General features: G+C 46.6%; 1 protein-coding gene across 1 annotated transcript; it reads left to right on the forward strand.

The window, feature by feature from the left end:
* The first annotated feature begins 8,575 nt into the window (after positions 1-8,575).
* On the forward strand, positions 8,576-13,671 carry LOC125536387 (protein IMPAIRED IN BABA-INDUCED STERILITY 1). Its single transcript, XM_048699600.2, is given in 8 exon segments — positions 8,576-9,810; positions 10,369-10,653; positions 10,754-11,071; positions 11,651-11,878; positions 12,602-12,699; positions 12,927-13,038; positions 13,148-13,356; positions 13,358-13,671. Coding segments are annotated over 8 exon segments (1,683 nt in total). The 5' UTR covers positions 8,576-9,450; the 3' UTR covers positions 13,431-13,671.
* Positions 13,672-15,185: the final 1,514 nt, after the last annotated feature.

The raw sequence follows: 15,185 nt of genomic DNA on the forward strand, positions 1-15,185 counted from the left end.
AATATTTCAAATGGAATTCAAATCATTTTCAAACCCCTTTTCATTTCTTTAAATGGAAGAAGTCATATTATCTTCACTCTAGGATCTTGTGATGAAATGAATTTGAATTCTTCGAGATCAAAATGCAAGATGAAAGTTTTGGGAAAGTCCTTTTATTCCCTCTCATTCAACTTTCAAAAAGTTTCAATTTCCACTCAGTTTCACACAATCAATCACACAAAAATCAAACAAACAATCACAACTATTTATTTAATATAACATTCCAAAATTTAGAATTTTGGGATGTTACATGGCTCCACTTGAGTGGAGCATTGTCCTTCTCCTTCGGCCACAAGGGGTTCCTCAATGGGTAGGATAAAGCCAACACCCATTCTTCGTATGGCTTGAGGAGGAATTTCGTCACCTACATCACAAGTGCCACTTTGCTCCACTTGGGAGCCGTTATTCTCATCAAACTCCATGTTACACGTCTCCTCAATAAGTCCCATGGATTTATTGAGGACACGGTAAGCATGAGAGTTTGTAGCATAACCAACAAATATGCCCTCATAAGCTCTAGCCTCAAATTTAGACAACCGAACACCTTTCTTGAGAATGAAACACTTACACCCGAACACCCGAAAGTACTTGAGGTTGGGCTTGTTACCGGTGAGTATATCATATGGAGTCTTGTTCAAGCCCTTGTGGAGGTAGAGCCGATTGGATGCATGACACGCGGTGTTGATGGCTTCGGCCCAAAAGTTGTACGGAGACTTGAACTCCGCCATCATGGTCCTTGCCGCATCCATCAACGTCCGTTTCTTCCTCTCTGCAACACTGTTTTGTTGAGGGGTGTAAGGTGCTTAATATCGATGCTTGATCCCCTCATCACTAAGAAACTCATCCAAGGTGTAGTTCCTGAACTCGGTGCCGTTGTCACTTCTTATTGTCAAGATCTTTCCATTGTGTTGACGTTGTGCTTCATTTGCAAAGTCAATGACGGTTTGTTGGGTCTCGCTCTTCCTCTTGAAGAAATACACCCAAGTGTATCTTGAGTAGTCATCCACAATCACCAAGCAATACTTCCTACCCCCAAGACTATCGAAGGATGGAGGACCAAAGAGATCCAAGTGAAGGAGCTCCAAAGGCATCTTTGAGTAAATGATAGTCGTGAGAGGGTGAGCCTTCTCATGTAGCTTTCCTTCGATACAAGCACTGCAAGCACAATCTTTAGCAAAACTAACATTCGTTAGTCAACGGACATGGTCCCCCTTGAGAAGACTTTGCAAAGATCTCATATTGACATGGGCTAGACGACGATGCCAAAGCCATCCCACATCAACTTTAGCCATTAGGCATGTCGCGGTCTTAGTGGGTCGCTCCGAAAAGTTAATCACATATAGACCATTCTCGACATGCCCAACAAAGGCTACTTTAAGAGTCTTGCTCCACAAGAGGGCCACGGTCTCGATATCAAAGAAAGTGGCAAATCCCATGATTGCAAGTTGACAAACAGAAAGTAAATTGTATGCAAGGGACTCAACAAGCATGACCTTCTCGATCGTGAGATCATGAGAGATGACCACCTTGCCAAGTCCCAATACCTTAGAAGATGAGGTGTCACCCCACTCGACATTGGTGGGCATAGATGGAATCTTGTGCACGTCCACCACCAAGTCCTTGCTTCCGGTCATATGATTTGTAGCTCCGCTATCGAGCAACCATGATCCCCCACCGGAAGCAAACACCTACAAGAGATTAATGCTTGGTTTTAGGTACCCATTTTGTAATGGGTCCTTTGATGTTAGTAACAAGGGTCTTTGGAACCCAAATAGACCATTCAATGTATTCATGAAGAGAACCAACGAATTTGGCATAGACATGCCCATCACTAGCACGGCATAACACATAAGAAGGATTAAAGTCGCCGGCTTTGATGCGAGGAGTGACATTGTCCCTTTTGACAATGCCACCCTTCGCATTGTTCTTCTTCTTCTCCTCGGAGGCACTTTCTCCCTCCTTCACAAAGGTTTGCATGAGAGGAGGAGGTCGTTTGGTCTTGTCATTCTTCTTCTTGTTCTTGGAGTCGGGCACGTACCCAACCCCTTCCTTGGCTACAACTCCCTTTTGGTTGATCAAGAGATCATTGAGGTTCTTCTTGCCTTGTATGCAAGTCACAAGACCTCTCTCAAGTTGCCCCTTTAGCTTAGCGTTCTCCTCAACGAGATGCACATGCTCACAACACGGGTTAGTAGCATTTGCATTATCAATGAACATCATACGAGGGAAAGTGGCTTTTTCCTTGGTTAGCTTTACTTGAAGTTGATCATGAGACTCTTTGAGGCTAGCATGAGCATCCTTCAAGACCTTGTGAGCCTTGTCAAGTAGATCAAACTCCTCTTTGAGTCTAGCAAGATCAACCTCAAGTTCGGCCTTCTCGGAGTTTAGCACATGAGAAACAATGAGAACATGATCATAATCTTTCTTTAACTTAGCATGATCAACATTGTGTGACTCCTCAAGAGCCAAACGAAGACCACGCTCTTCCTCAAGAGCATTGGAAAGATCCGAAATCTCATCGTCATAGTCATGACTATGCCCTTCCATCTTAGTGATGGTATCTTCGTGAGCCTCGATCATGTCATTGGCTTCACCAAGTTGTTCCAAGAGAGCAACAAAGTGCTTCTTGGATTTACCCTTAAGTTTGCCCATAAAGGCCTCAAACTCATTTGCCTCCACATTAGCTCCCTCATGTTCGTCAATGCTATCCGTCGAAGGATGATTAATGATGGTAGTTTTGATGTTGGGGGTTACCTTGTTGGTGGCTTTAGCCATGAGGCACTTGGCGGTGATGCTCTCATTGGGTGAGTCGAGGAGAGACACCCGTGGAGTCGTCGCAATGGCAACTGAGGCCATGGCAGCCAACTCACCATCTTCATCATCGTCATCATCCTCATTGTACTCTTCTTGTACCACCAATGCCTTGGGAGGAGTCTTCTTGGTGAAGTTGCTCTTGTTGATGAACGACTTGGCCTTGTCCTTTCGGATGAGCTTGCCACCATTGTCTTCCCTCTTCTCATACGGGCACTCCACAACAAAATGACTCACATTGCCACAATTGTAGCAAGTCCTTACACGTTGCCTGCTCTTCGTGCCACTTGAGTTGTTTTTGTTAAAGTTTGGCCTCGAGTTTTTCTTGCTCCAAAATTGCCTTGAAGCGAGTGCCATGTGTTCATGATATGCATACTTTGTATCTTCGGGGTTGCTCTCATCTTCTTCCTCTTCTTCTTCTTCAACAGAGAGCTTGGCCTTCAATGCAAGGTTGGGCTTCTTTGCCCTTTGAGAACGAAGCACCGCATTGTCGGCGGTCTTGTCCAAAATGTTCATGGCCACAAACTCATCCAACACTTCGCTTGAGGTCAAAGTGTGGAAGTCCGGTCTTTGACGAATGACGGAGGACATGGCCTTGTGGTAGGGCATCATTGCCTTGAGGAATTTGCGCTTGATCCAATTGTCATCCGTGTCCTTGCTCCCGTGATCTCGGAGTGAGACCGCGAGTTTGGTTACTCTCCGATAAAGCTCACGAGGTTCTTCATCTTCTTTCATTGCAAACTCATCGGCCTCATCTTGCACCACTTCATAGTTGGAGCGTTGAATGCTTGCGCTTCCCCGGTAGAGAGAGACAACACAAAGCCATGCGTCTTTGGCCAAGGCGAAGGGCCGAAGATGAGGTAGGTCTTCGGGTGGGATTGCATCTTGAATGATGAAGAGAGCATTCTCATTGAATTGATTATCCGCGGCTTCTCGAGGTGTGAAGTTGCTTGGATCATGCGGATAGAAACCTTCTTCAATGATTCTCCAAAGATTAGTGTTCACATGATTTAAATGACGTTTAAAGCGGTAAACCCAAGAATCAAAGTCCTCATTTTTCACAATCTTAGGGGGAGGATCGGCATGATTCAAATGAGTAGAAGGAACCGGTCCACCATAAACAAGTGGTGGTTCCACATGAGCAAAGATATCGGTGCCATTCTTACCACTAGAAGAAGGAGCCTTTTCACTACTAGCTTCCCCCTTATCGGAGGTAGCATCCGTCACCTTGTCGGTGGGATTGCCCACTTTCAACGGTGTGGTGGATAGTTTAAGCCCTTCAAGGAATTTAGTAAACATGCTTTCAACCTCGGTCGTCATGGTGGTTTTCAATGTCTCCAAGGCCACATTGAACTCCTCACGAGAGACCGAGGTTTCCCCATCGCCCGTGGACGAGATCGGATTCACACCGGAGTGTTCCTCCACACCATCTACGGTATCAACCATACTCTTCGGATGGTAAAGTCCTTAATAAAGAGATGAGGCTCTGATACCAATTGAAAGGATCGATATGGTTTACTAGAGGGGGGTGAATAGATAACTAACAATTTTTAGCTTTTCTTTAACAATTTAAACTTTGCATCAAAGTAGGTTGTCTAGATATGCAACTAGGTGAGCAACCTATATGATGCAACAAGGATAGGAACACAAGAAAGCAAGAGATATGACACAAATAAGCTTGCACAAGTAAAGGCACGAGATAACCAAGAGTGGAGACGGTGGAGACGAGGATGTGTTACCGAAGATCCTTCCCTTTGAAGGGAAGTACGTCTCCGTTGGAGCGGTGTGGAGGCACAATGCTCCCCAAGAAGCCACTAGCGCCACCATACTCTCCTCACGCCCTCACACAATGCGAGATGCCATGATTCCACTATTGGTGCCCTTGGAGGCGGTGACCGAACCTTTACAAACAAGGTTGGGGCAATCTCCACAACTCAATTGGAGGCTCCCAACGACACCATGAAGCTTCACCATAATGGACTATGGCTCCGCGGTGACCTCAACCGTCTAGAATGCTCAAACACCCAAGAGTAACAAGATCCGCAAGGGATTAGTGGGGGAAATCAAATTTCTCTTGGTGGAAGTGTGGATCGAGGCCTTCTCAACCACTCCCGAGCAAATCAACAAGTTTGATTGGCTAGGGAGTGAGATCGGGCGAAAATGGAGCTTAGAGCAACAATGGAACTTAGGGTTGGAAGAGATGAGTCAACGGGGAAGAAGGGGACCCCTTATATAGTGAGGGACAAATATCCAACCGTTATCCACCTACCAGCCCGCGGCCAGCGGTACTACCGCACCAGGCAAGCGGTACTACCGTGGGGCCACGCGGTACTACCGCTTGCTGCCAAGCGGTACTACCGCAAGGTCACGCAGTACAACCGTGCAGGCCCGCGGTACTACCGCTGCACCAGCAACGGCTAGGGTAGACCTGTGGCACAAGTGCTGAGGGCGGTACTTCCGCGGGCGCGGTACTACCGCTCCCCCTTGTCGTACTACCGCAAGGCAGGAATCCCCTAGCCAGGGAAGAGAGAGGATAAGGAAACAACCGTGCCTACTTCCGCTGAAAAACGGAAGAAGCAAAAACCCGACACAGCACTACCACAGAGGGGCGGTACTACTGCCTGGCAGCTGAGCACGGTACTACCGCGGAATGAAAGCGGTACTACCGTGGTAGGCGCGGATGTAAAAAATTACATCCGCCCCTACTACCGCGGGGAGCGGTACTAGCCTGGTGGGCCACGGTAGTGCAGCTCCAGGGGAGCGGTACTACCGTGGGCACCTGCGGTACTACCGCGCCGCAGCACGGTACTACCGCTCACCTGGGAGCAGTACTGCCGCAGGCCAACACAGCAGCCAGAAACAAGGTGACGAGATAAGCAACGGAGGAAGCTCCAAGGTGCAAGGGAAAGGAGGGGACAAGGAAGAAACGTGTACGTGATGATTCCACCCAAACCTTTCCGACGCGGACCCCCTCTTAATAGTACGGCTTTCCTACGACTCAAATCCATCAAAAAGAAACGTAGAAAAGACGCCGTCTTCAACAGTCTTCAAGGGGCACCCAACCGTCTTGTGCCTAGCGATGAAATGTCTGGGATACTCAAGGCACACGATTAGTCCGCAAACACATTGTCATCAATCACCAAAACACCTTAGGGATAATATGCCCTTACAGCCTGCACCCCCTTTACTCTTTGGTTGTTGCAACTTTGGCCATGCCTTCCAATGAACCTTTCTCTTTCCATTTGCAGCTCCCCTATAGAAATTCCGGACCATATTAGTTATGTCATCACAAACTGAAAAGGATAATTTAAATATCCCCATGATATAAGTACGCAAAGCTTGAGCTACTGATTTTATTAAAACTTCTCTACCAGGTTGAGCTAACACTAGTAGAAAAACTACTTTACATGAGACACATTAGTCCTGGTTTGTAAATGAACCGGCACTAATGATACCATTAGTCCCGATTCGAACGGCTATGCATTAGTCTCGGTTCATTTGTGACCTATAGTACCAGTTGGTGGCTCCAACCGGTACTAAAGGGGTGATGACCTTTAGTATGGGTTGGTGGCTCCAACCGGTACTAAAGACCCCCCCCCTTTAGTACCAGTTGGAGCCACCAACCGGTACTAAAGGTGATGCGTTGCCACCCGCAGTGTATAATGTTTAGTCCCACCTCGCTAGTTGAGAGGAGCTCGCACCGGTTTATAAGCCCCGTCGCGGCTACTGTGTCGAGCTCCTCTCTAAGCAGGCCTTTGTGGGCCTATTGCAAGTCTTCTGCCATGTGGGGCCTACTGGGCCGTACGGACCTGCATCCTGGCCCAACTAGAGGTTGGGTTTCTAGTCGTATGCAGGCCGTGCCGGCCCAGTAGGCGGGCTTTTTTCCTTTATTTAAAAAAACATAAAAGAAACCCAGACCACGGCACGCCTCGTGCCACGTGGTGGGCCTTTGGTTCCGGTTCGTGTTGAACCGGGACTAGGGGGGACCTTTAGTCCCCACCCTTTAGTGTCGGTTCCAGAACCGGTACTAAAGGTCCTTACGAACCGGTACTAAAAGTCATTTTTCTACTAGTGTACATGGCCATCACCCCATTGCACTAATCTCTTCATTAGCTGAGCTTGTAGGTTTTGGAACTTTCCTCTTGACATACGCCCGTCCGGGGTAGGTAAACCCAAACATTTCTCTTCAAAATTACCATCAGGAATATTCAGGGCATCTCTCACTTCATCCTGTACATTCAAAGGACAAGCGTCTCCAAACAGAGTGGAACATTTGTTATAGTTCAGTAGTTGTCCCGTCGCCAAAGCATATAGATCCAGACATGATTTCACCCTCTCCGCCTGCTCATGGGAGGCCTTGAAGAATAAAAGTGTGTCATCCGCAAACAAGAGATGTGAGATCCCTGGGCCTCTTCTACAAATTTTAACTGGCACAATCTCCTGTATTTGCACCATGTTCCTTGAAATTGCAGACAAACCATCAGCAACAAACAAAAAAAAGAATGAAGAAAGAGAGATCCGCTTGTCGTATCCCACGCGACGGTGCAAATGAATCTAAGGGGGTTCCTAACAAAAGTAACTCTCCGACGGATATCCTGTAGCTACCTCTTTCGTATTGTATATATTCCCTACCCTCACAAGCATAACAAGTTTTGGATATTTCAAAGTGAAATATATATATATGCGGACTGAAAGTAGTGACCGTGTCTACATACATCAGATTAAAAAAAAGCTAGAATATATTATACCCCTCTGTAACGAAATATAAGACGTTTTTTGGTGCAGTTGACTAAAAGACACACCCTACATTTTGTTACAGAGGTTGTACTTATTTGTGAATCAGATGGAGTACTTTTACCAATTGAACCACGAGTATACCCTAGTAACCCTACCCGACCGAACAGGCCAGCGTACTTTAGGTCCAAACCACGAGCCAGCAGCATGACCCGTTTATTTATTTTAGGGGAAGCATGTCTCTCCGGTTGGTAGAAGAGCAGAAACATGCAAGAACCGGAGTCAACGTAGAGCGCATGGGGACAAAACGAAAGCGGAAAAGGTCTCGCAGCGCAGTAATTGTCCGTGGACCGGATCGTCAGAAATCGCCGGCAGCTTTGCGAGCACGCACGGTTACTTTGACTAAACCGTCTGCCGTCTCGTTGGCGCACACATGGACCTGTGTCCGGCAGGAGGCCGAGCTGGGTCGCCGAGCTCGCGTCCCTTTCACACACACCACGACGACGACGAGGGAATCGGCCCGCTCGGGCCGAGGGGGTGGAGTGGAGACCACGGACGTGCCGCCGGTCTCCGGCCGGCTCGTCACGTCGGGGAAGGAAATGCTCTCCGGCGAAAACACCAGAGGGGAAAAGAGGACGAAAGCCGCGCATGTTCGGCTCGTCCTTTGATCCAGGACAGCAATCACTCCAGAGTATAGTACGTATGTACTGTACTAGCGAATCGCTGATAGCCATAATTAACGGAGTGGAGCATTTTTAAGGTTGCTACCGAGGAATAATGGAAGCCTTTTAGTAGAAGCTGGGAGCCCTAGTTGTTGTTGCAGGGTTTGCGTACATGCAGTGCAACCCAGGACCAGCGCGTGTCGGGTCGGGCCGGTCGCCACCGAACGCGACGCGCAGGCGTGCTCGCTACTCACTCACGGGCTCACGGCACGCCGCACCGGCACGCACGGTACGGCGGGGCCGTCGTCGGTACAACTACAAGAAGAAAGGCGGCAGGAGGCCGCGGCGGGGGGCACGCAGAGCAGAGGGGGAAAGGCAAGGCGACGACCACGGCCCCGAGAAAGCAGAGGAGAAAAGCGCCGTCGTCGTCTACCACCAGTCCACCACGTCGGTCCATCCTCGCGTTGGAAGGAAGGACCATTTAAAGCCCCCGTTCCCACCTGCGAACCCGCCCCCACTACCCCGTCCTCCGCGCCACTCATCCAGGGGAGCTTTCCTTTCCTCTGCCTGCTCCCCCACCCCCACCCCAAATAAATTCCGTGGCGTTTCTTGATCTGTTCGTTACTCCGGCGACGCGGCGGCGGAAGGTTGCCGGCTGTACCGCGGTTCTGGCGGCCGTGCTGCTCTGAAAATCGGTTGTTCCGGCGGTTTCTTGATCCGTCGCCCGCCCGCCCGCCCGCCCACTGAGTTCGCGGAAAAGGTCGCCGTAGCTTTTCGTTCTTTCCCCCGTCGCGGCAACGGTTGTCCCGTGCTCTGCCGCCCAAAACCCTCCCTCCCCCCTTCCCTGCCGATCACGGTTCCGCGGCTGGCTGCTGTCCCGATCTGTCCTAATCGGCGGAGCTGGTGGGCGACGTCAGGGTCTCGTCTCCTTTCTGTTTGCTGGTGGCGAGCGCCATTTATTACTCCCCAGGTCAATCCCGACTTGTTCTTGACACCTGCCGTGCTTGCCCCGTGACCACCACGCCTTTCGGCCGAGCCTTCAGTCGGTTTCCTCTTGATTCTTCCTGTTCCCCTCTATCCATCCAATGCGGCCGTGAGGAGCCTCAAAGCGGAGGGAGGGAGGAGCGCGCCAACTTGACCCGCCGGCGAGCTCGCCGTGTATGGTTTGACGTGTTTGGTGGTGCCCTGCTAGTGCGCCGCCGAGATGGGCTGCGTCGCGTCCAAGAAGGCCGTCGTCTCTGTCACTCCGGCGGTCGACTCGTCCGGCGTGTTCCGTGACCGCGCGCCGGAGCCCGCTGCCGTCTCCGCCTCTTCCCTGCGCAGCTCGGCTGCTGCAGCGGCGGCGGCGAGGTTGGTGGAAAAGAAGGACGACGAGGAGGAGCCGGGGAAGGCTGTGGTCGCCGTGGCGGCCGCGTCCCGGAGCTTCCGGCTGCGGAACCTCCGGAGGAGCCTTGAGGGGGAGCAGGTGGCCGCCGGGTGGCCGTCCTGGCTTAGCGCCGTTGCCGGGGAGGCCATCCAAGGCTGGATCCCTCTCAAAGCCGACTCCTTTGAGAAGCTTGAGAAGGTACTGTGCCGCTTTCGCTTCAGCTCTCCTGCCAGATTCAGTTTAATAGGTCATTTTCCGTTGCAAGTTTTATTCATGCATGGGAATTCTTAGAAGGTAAACGGCTATTGGATTTGCTATTTGTGGATGGATTGGTAGGCATCTTTATGGAATCTTATATTATGTGTTACAGTTAGTATAGTACTGTACTGCTTTGCTGGGTGATGTATTAAGACATGAAGAATAAACTAGTACTAGGATTGTGTTGTGGTGATAATGATCAGAAGGGAGGTAACACGGGGGATTTGGTGTCTCCTACTGTCAGCTATGACAAGTTTTAGTTGTCTTTTGCTGGTGGGAAATTACACTTTCTAGTTTCTACCATTTAGTCTATGGGGTCATTGTCAAGCTGGTAACAAGGCAGTCACTGACTACTGATTTGGTGCTAGTGTATATTTGCAGCAATCAGGATGAAGCTGTGGGTTACATGATGAAATTGTCTTTTTGTGGTTTTGTTGTTGTTGTGATGTACAGTTTCTAATCGGCGCTTTTTTTCTCCAATTACACACATCTGTGCAGGTTGGGCAAGGCACATACAGCAGTGTATTTAGGGCGCGGGATCTTGACACTGGAAAGATTGTCGCACTGAAGAAGGTGCGATTCGACAATTTTGAGCCCGAGAGTGTTAGATTCATGGCGAGGGAGATACAGATATTGAGAAGGCTTGATCATCCAAATGTCATGAAGCTGGAAGGCTTGATTACTTCTCGGTTATCATGCAGCCTTTATCTAGTGTTTGAATACATGGAGCATGATCTTGCTGGACTTTGTTCCTCCCCTGACATCAAGTTCACTGAAGCACAGGTTTGTCCATTTTGAAGAAGTGTATTTGTATCGCTCCTTCGGTACAACTTTGACATTACACTGTGTTGACCTGGCATTTTTTCCTTGATTCTTATTGCAGGTTAAGTGCTACATGAACCAGTTACTGTCAGGACTTGAGCATTGTCATTCACGCCGCATTGTTCACCGTGACATCAAGGGTGCCAATCTCCTTGTGAATAACGAAGGAGTTCTAAAAATAGCTGATTTTGGTCTTGCTAATTACTTTGACACAAGTAAAAACCATCCTCTGACCAGCCGGGTTGTTACATTGTGGTACCGACCACCTGAACTATTGCTAGGGTCAACTCACTATGATTCAGCTGTTGATTTGTGGAGTGTTGGGTGCGTATTTGCCGAGTTGTTTCGTGGAAGACCTATCTTACAGGGAAGAACTGAGGTAATTTAGTTTGCTTGCACTAACCAGTACAGCTCATTGTTTATATCCTCCTTAGTCCTAAGGATAGGTTGATATCTGAGGTTCCTTGTTCTCCTATACTTGTATGTATGAATTGTCTAGTTTACCAGGTGTGGGCTCTTTGGGGATCTGTCAAAGCCTTATTCGAGCAACATGGTCATGCTGAGTATTGAGTAATTAAGTACTAAGATAAAAAAGTAAATGTAGGCTTTTTGACTAATTTACATCAACATGGTCATGCTGAGTATTGAGTAATTAAGTACTAAGATAAAAAAAAGTAAATGTAGGCTTTTTGACTAATTTACATCAGTAATATGGTGGGAAATTGATATGTACATTGTCGTACTGCTGATGTTATTAAATGCTATAATATGAATAATTGTGGTTGTGATGTCAATGAGCTTTCACTGTTACCACATCTAGTTTTCTGCTTTAGTTATGCCCTCTATAACATAGTTATCCCAGACATTACATGTTCCAACCTGTCCCCATTATAGCTTGCTGACTCTCAAGGTATTGTGTTCTATGTGTCAATGGCGTAAAATCTCTTTCATGTTTCAGGTAGAACAATTGCATAAGATCTTTAAGTTATGTGGCTCCCCCGCTGATGACTATTGGAAGAAGTCAAGGTTGCCTCATGCAACAATATTTAAACCTCACTGTCCTTATCTAAGTACCCTTCGAGATGTTTTTAAAGAGGTGCCGGAACATGCATTCAGTTTACTAGAAACTCTTCTGTCGGTGGAGCCATACAAGCGTGGTACTGCATCATGCGCCCTTACATCCGAGGTAAAATCCCATCATGCGATATCACATATTTGTATGTATAATGATGAACGATTGGAAACCATAGTATGTATTGAATTTTTTAATTGCACCTGCCAGTTTGTGCTACATCGAGTTCACCACTAATTCTAACCTATGTTTTCCTTCTCTGTATGCGTCAATATGGGATATTTTTTTTTTGCTCATACAGTTAAGAAGCAGCAGTTCTAACATTATTTCTGGATCATTGTGAATATCTAATTGTGATCGCATATGTTGATTTTTCACTGATTGTTCATGCAACAATGTTTACTATTATTTTTGGTGTGACTATAGCTTGCATCTTCCATATATGTAGAATGGTGTTATCATTGCTATGAAATGCTTAGGTGTAGTCTGAGGAAAGTATTCTTTTTCATCACTTAATAGTGCTGGTGTCCATGCATCCACAGTTTCCTGACAGCAGATACCCAATGCTGGAACGGGATGATGATTGCATGTTTGTCCAGTGGCATCATGTCCGAAATTGACTTCCTTCCCATGCAGTTATACTGCCACTTTGTTTACAATGCATTAATCTTTTGCATATAACTTGTGTACTGTAGTACTTTGATTTCTAGTATCCTTGTTGCGAATTAATCTTATTTATATCTGTTGTAAAATTGTTAGACTGGCTTGTCGAATCAAACTAGTAAAAGAACACCTTATTATTAATTTAATATCTTGTGTTTTCTTTTGCTGGAACAGTTTTTCAAGACAAAACCTTATGCATGCGAACCTATAAGCTTGCCTCAGTATGCACCCAACAAGGAGATGGATGCGAAGTTACGAGAAGAGTTACACAGGTGGGCTTTGTTTAAATTTGGAATCATTTGTTCCAGAAAATAAGTTAAAACTTATTTATCTCTTAAGTCAAGTACTCTATTATTGCTTCTAAAGGGTATGCTTCATAAGTATCAAAGGACCATCCAGCACTACAACATTTTTCTTTCCGGAAGTCGAACAAAAAAATTCGAACACTGCCAGAATCTATAACAACTAACAATCCTATTTCCTTTTTGTTACTTTTCAGAAGAAAGGCCAGTAGCAGAGGGCATGGGCCAGAAGCATCAAAGAAGTCATCAAGGCTAAACAGAGCAGCAAGAGAACAAAGTGCAGTCAACAGGCAAACCGAAAACAAAGAGGTATTCTTTTTTTATACATGACAGGATGCATTCACTAATATCAGCAGTTGCTCTATTCTTTTGATGATGACACCACTCGTTAAAGCTCTTATGTCCTTTCTATCTTCAGGAGTCCAAAACCAAACCAAAGGTAACCAAGGATGGTGCAATGCAGGTTCATACGAAGGTTAATGGTGATGCTAGGCTATTCACAGACACACAACTGGTTCCCGGGGCCCAAGTTAAAGAAAGGGCTCGTCATGCTAAGAATGATTCACGGGAGGAAATCCCTTTCTCCGGGCCCTTGATTGTTTCGTCATCCAGTGGCTTTGCATGGGCCAAAAAACCGGAGGGTCGTTCTTTTACCAGATCACGGAACAGATCTAGTTCAAGAGGCGAATTCACTGACGTAGATTGGGACAACAAGCCACAAGCTAAAGAGAACATTGGATTGGAGGAACAACATAGCAGAGACGTGCATGTAGCACGTGTCAACTCCAGGGTCCAAGAGCCTCAGGAGGTCGCAAAGCGTGCAGTTCTGAAGAAGTGGTCACAGTTAGAGCGTCCAGATTCATTTGATTCTCGCGACACTTACCACTCTCAGAATTTTTCGAATGCAATATATCTTGGGGATGCTCTCTCATCGAAAAATAGCATGAAGGTGAGGCATTGATTTATTTGATAGTTTCTGTTTCTTTCATATTAAGGAAGATGCAAGTAATGTGTGCTATTTGAAACTTCAGGATGACCACTATCAAGGAGGAGAAAGGGTTGAATATTCAGGCCCTTTATTGTCCCAGTCCCACAAGGTTGATGAACTATTAGAGAAACATGAGCGTCACATTCGGCAAGTGGTCCGAAAATCGTGGTTCAGGAGAGGTATGTGGTTTCATAAATCAATGGATACTTGTTACCTAATTTTGTCTAACCTACTCAAATACTCTGTTTTTGTTCTTTCTCTGTATGGAGATCTCGTAATTGTGGGTTAGACATTTACCGAAGCGTCAATAAAATTATACCACAATCTATACACTTCAAGTAGTTTTTTGTATTCGGATTTCAAGTACTAATTCGTTTATCTAACTGTTTTAGTTCTTCTTGTCGCTTTACTAACCTGAAAGAAACACTTGAGTATTCTGCTGAACCTGATACCCAGCATGCTGCTATAACAGACACTTAAGTGTTTTGCTGAACCTGATACCTCATAACATGTGTTGCTGGCAAACCAATCACTAGCTGGTGTGGATAGAATATTTGGCTATATTTTAATTGGGAAATATTTTCAGGAATCTAGTCAGTATAGGAAATGCATGCTAATCCGAAGGTTTTGAAATGATTTTTTTTATGTTCATACGACCACTACCTGTAGTTGTATTGTGCAAACTCACAGCGCTGTAATAAGCGAATAAATTGGGTAGGGAGGAGTGCGGTACCCTTCAACTGTTATGGTTTCTATTTTCCATTGCATCTGCTTCTTGATCTGATAATATTGTACTATGACTTTGAGTCAAATATTGTACTATGACTTTGCATCTGATGACTGCCTGGTGTTATTACATTGGCAACAGGAATAAAGTGAGGGGAAAAGCATGACCATTTTTTCCATCACAGAAGCTGCACGCAAGGCACGGGTACATAGCGAAGGGGCTTGTCGTCTGAATCAGGAACTTGCATGACATGTTTCATCTTGGCTGCGTTTGTCCATAACACGACATCGTTGACTCGAAGACCACCACTGCTGGGAACATTATGATTCCCGGGCTCACGGCAAAATCAAGCATAACTGCATCCACCGGAGGATAACTCCGGCATGTACTTAGAAGACTGAAAACGGCTATGCCATTTCAATTTTCTTCTTCTTTTCCACTGTTTTTGTGCTTAGGAATAACAGCTGACGAATGCGGTGAAATTCGGGGTTTGCGTTGAGTTGAACCAGTCAGCCATTTGTGTAGCTGAATCAATAACCACCACGCGATGGCGCAATGATGATTCTTGTATAGCTACTAGGTAGCCTTTGCAAAGGGTAACTAAAAATTGAAGCACCTCTCTCACTCACTTGCGATGATGGATAATTCTGATCTGGTTTAGCACTTTCCTGGGTACTGCAAGCCTGGACTATGGTGTTGGTATCTGAAGAGAAACTTGGAACTCTGGTGCTGGTGCAGCAA

This window comes from Triticum urartu, chromosome 2A, assembly GCF_056163025.1.
Source record: "Triticum urartu cultivar PI428250 chromosome 2A, HENAU_Tu73, whole genome shotgun sequence".
In the NCBI taxonomy this organism is placed as follows: domain Eukaryota; kingdom Viridiplantae; phylum Streptophyta; class Magnoliopsida; order Poales; family Poaceae; genus Triticum; species Triticum urartu.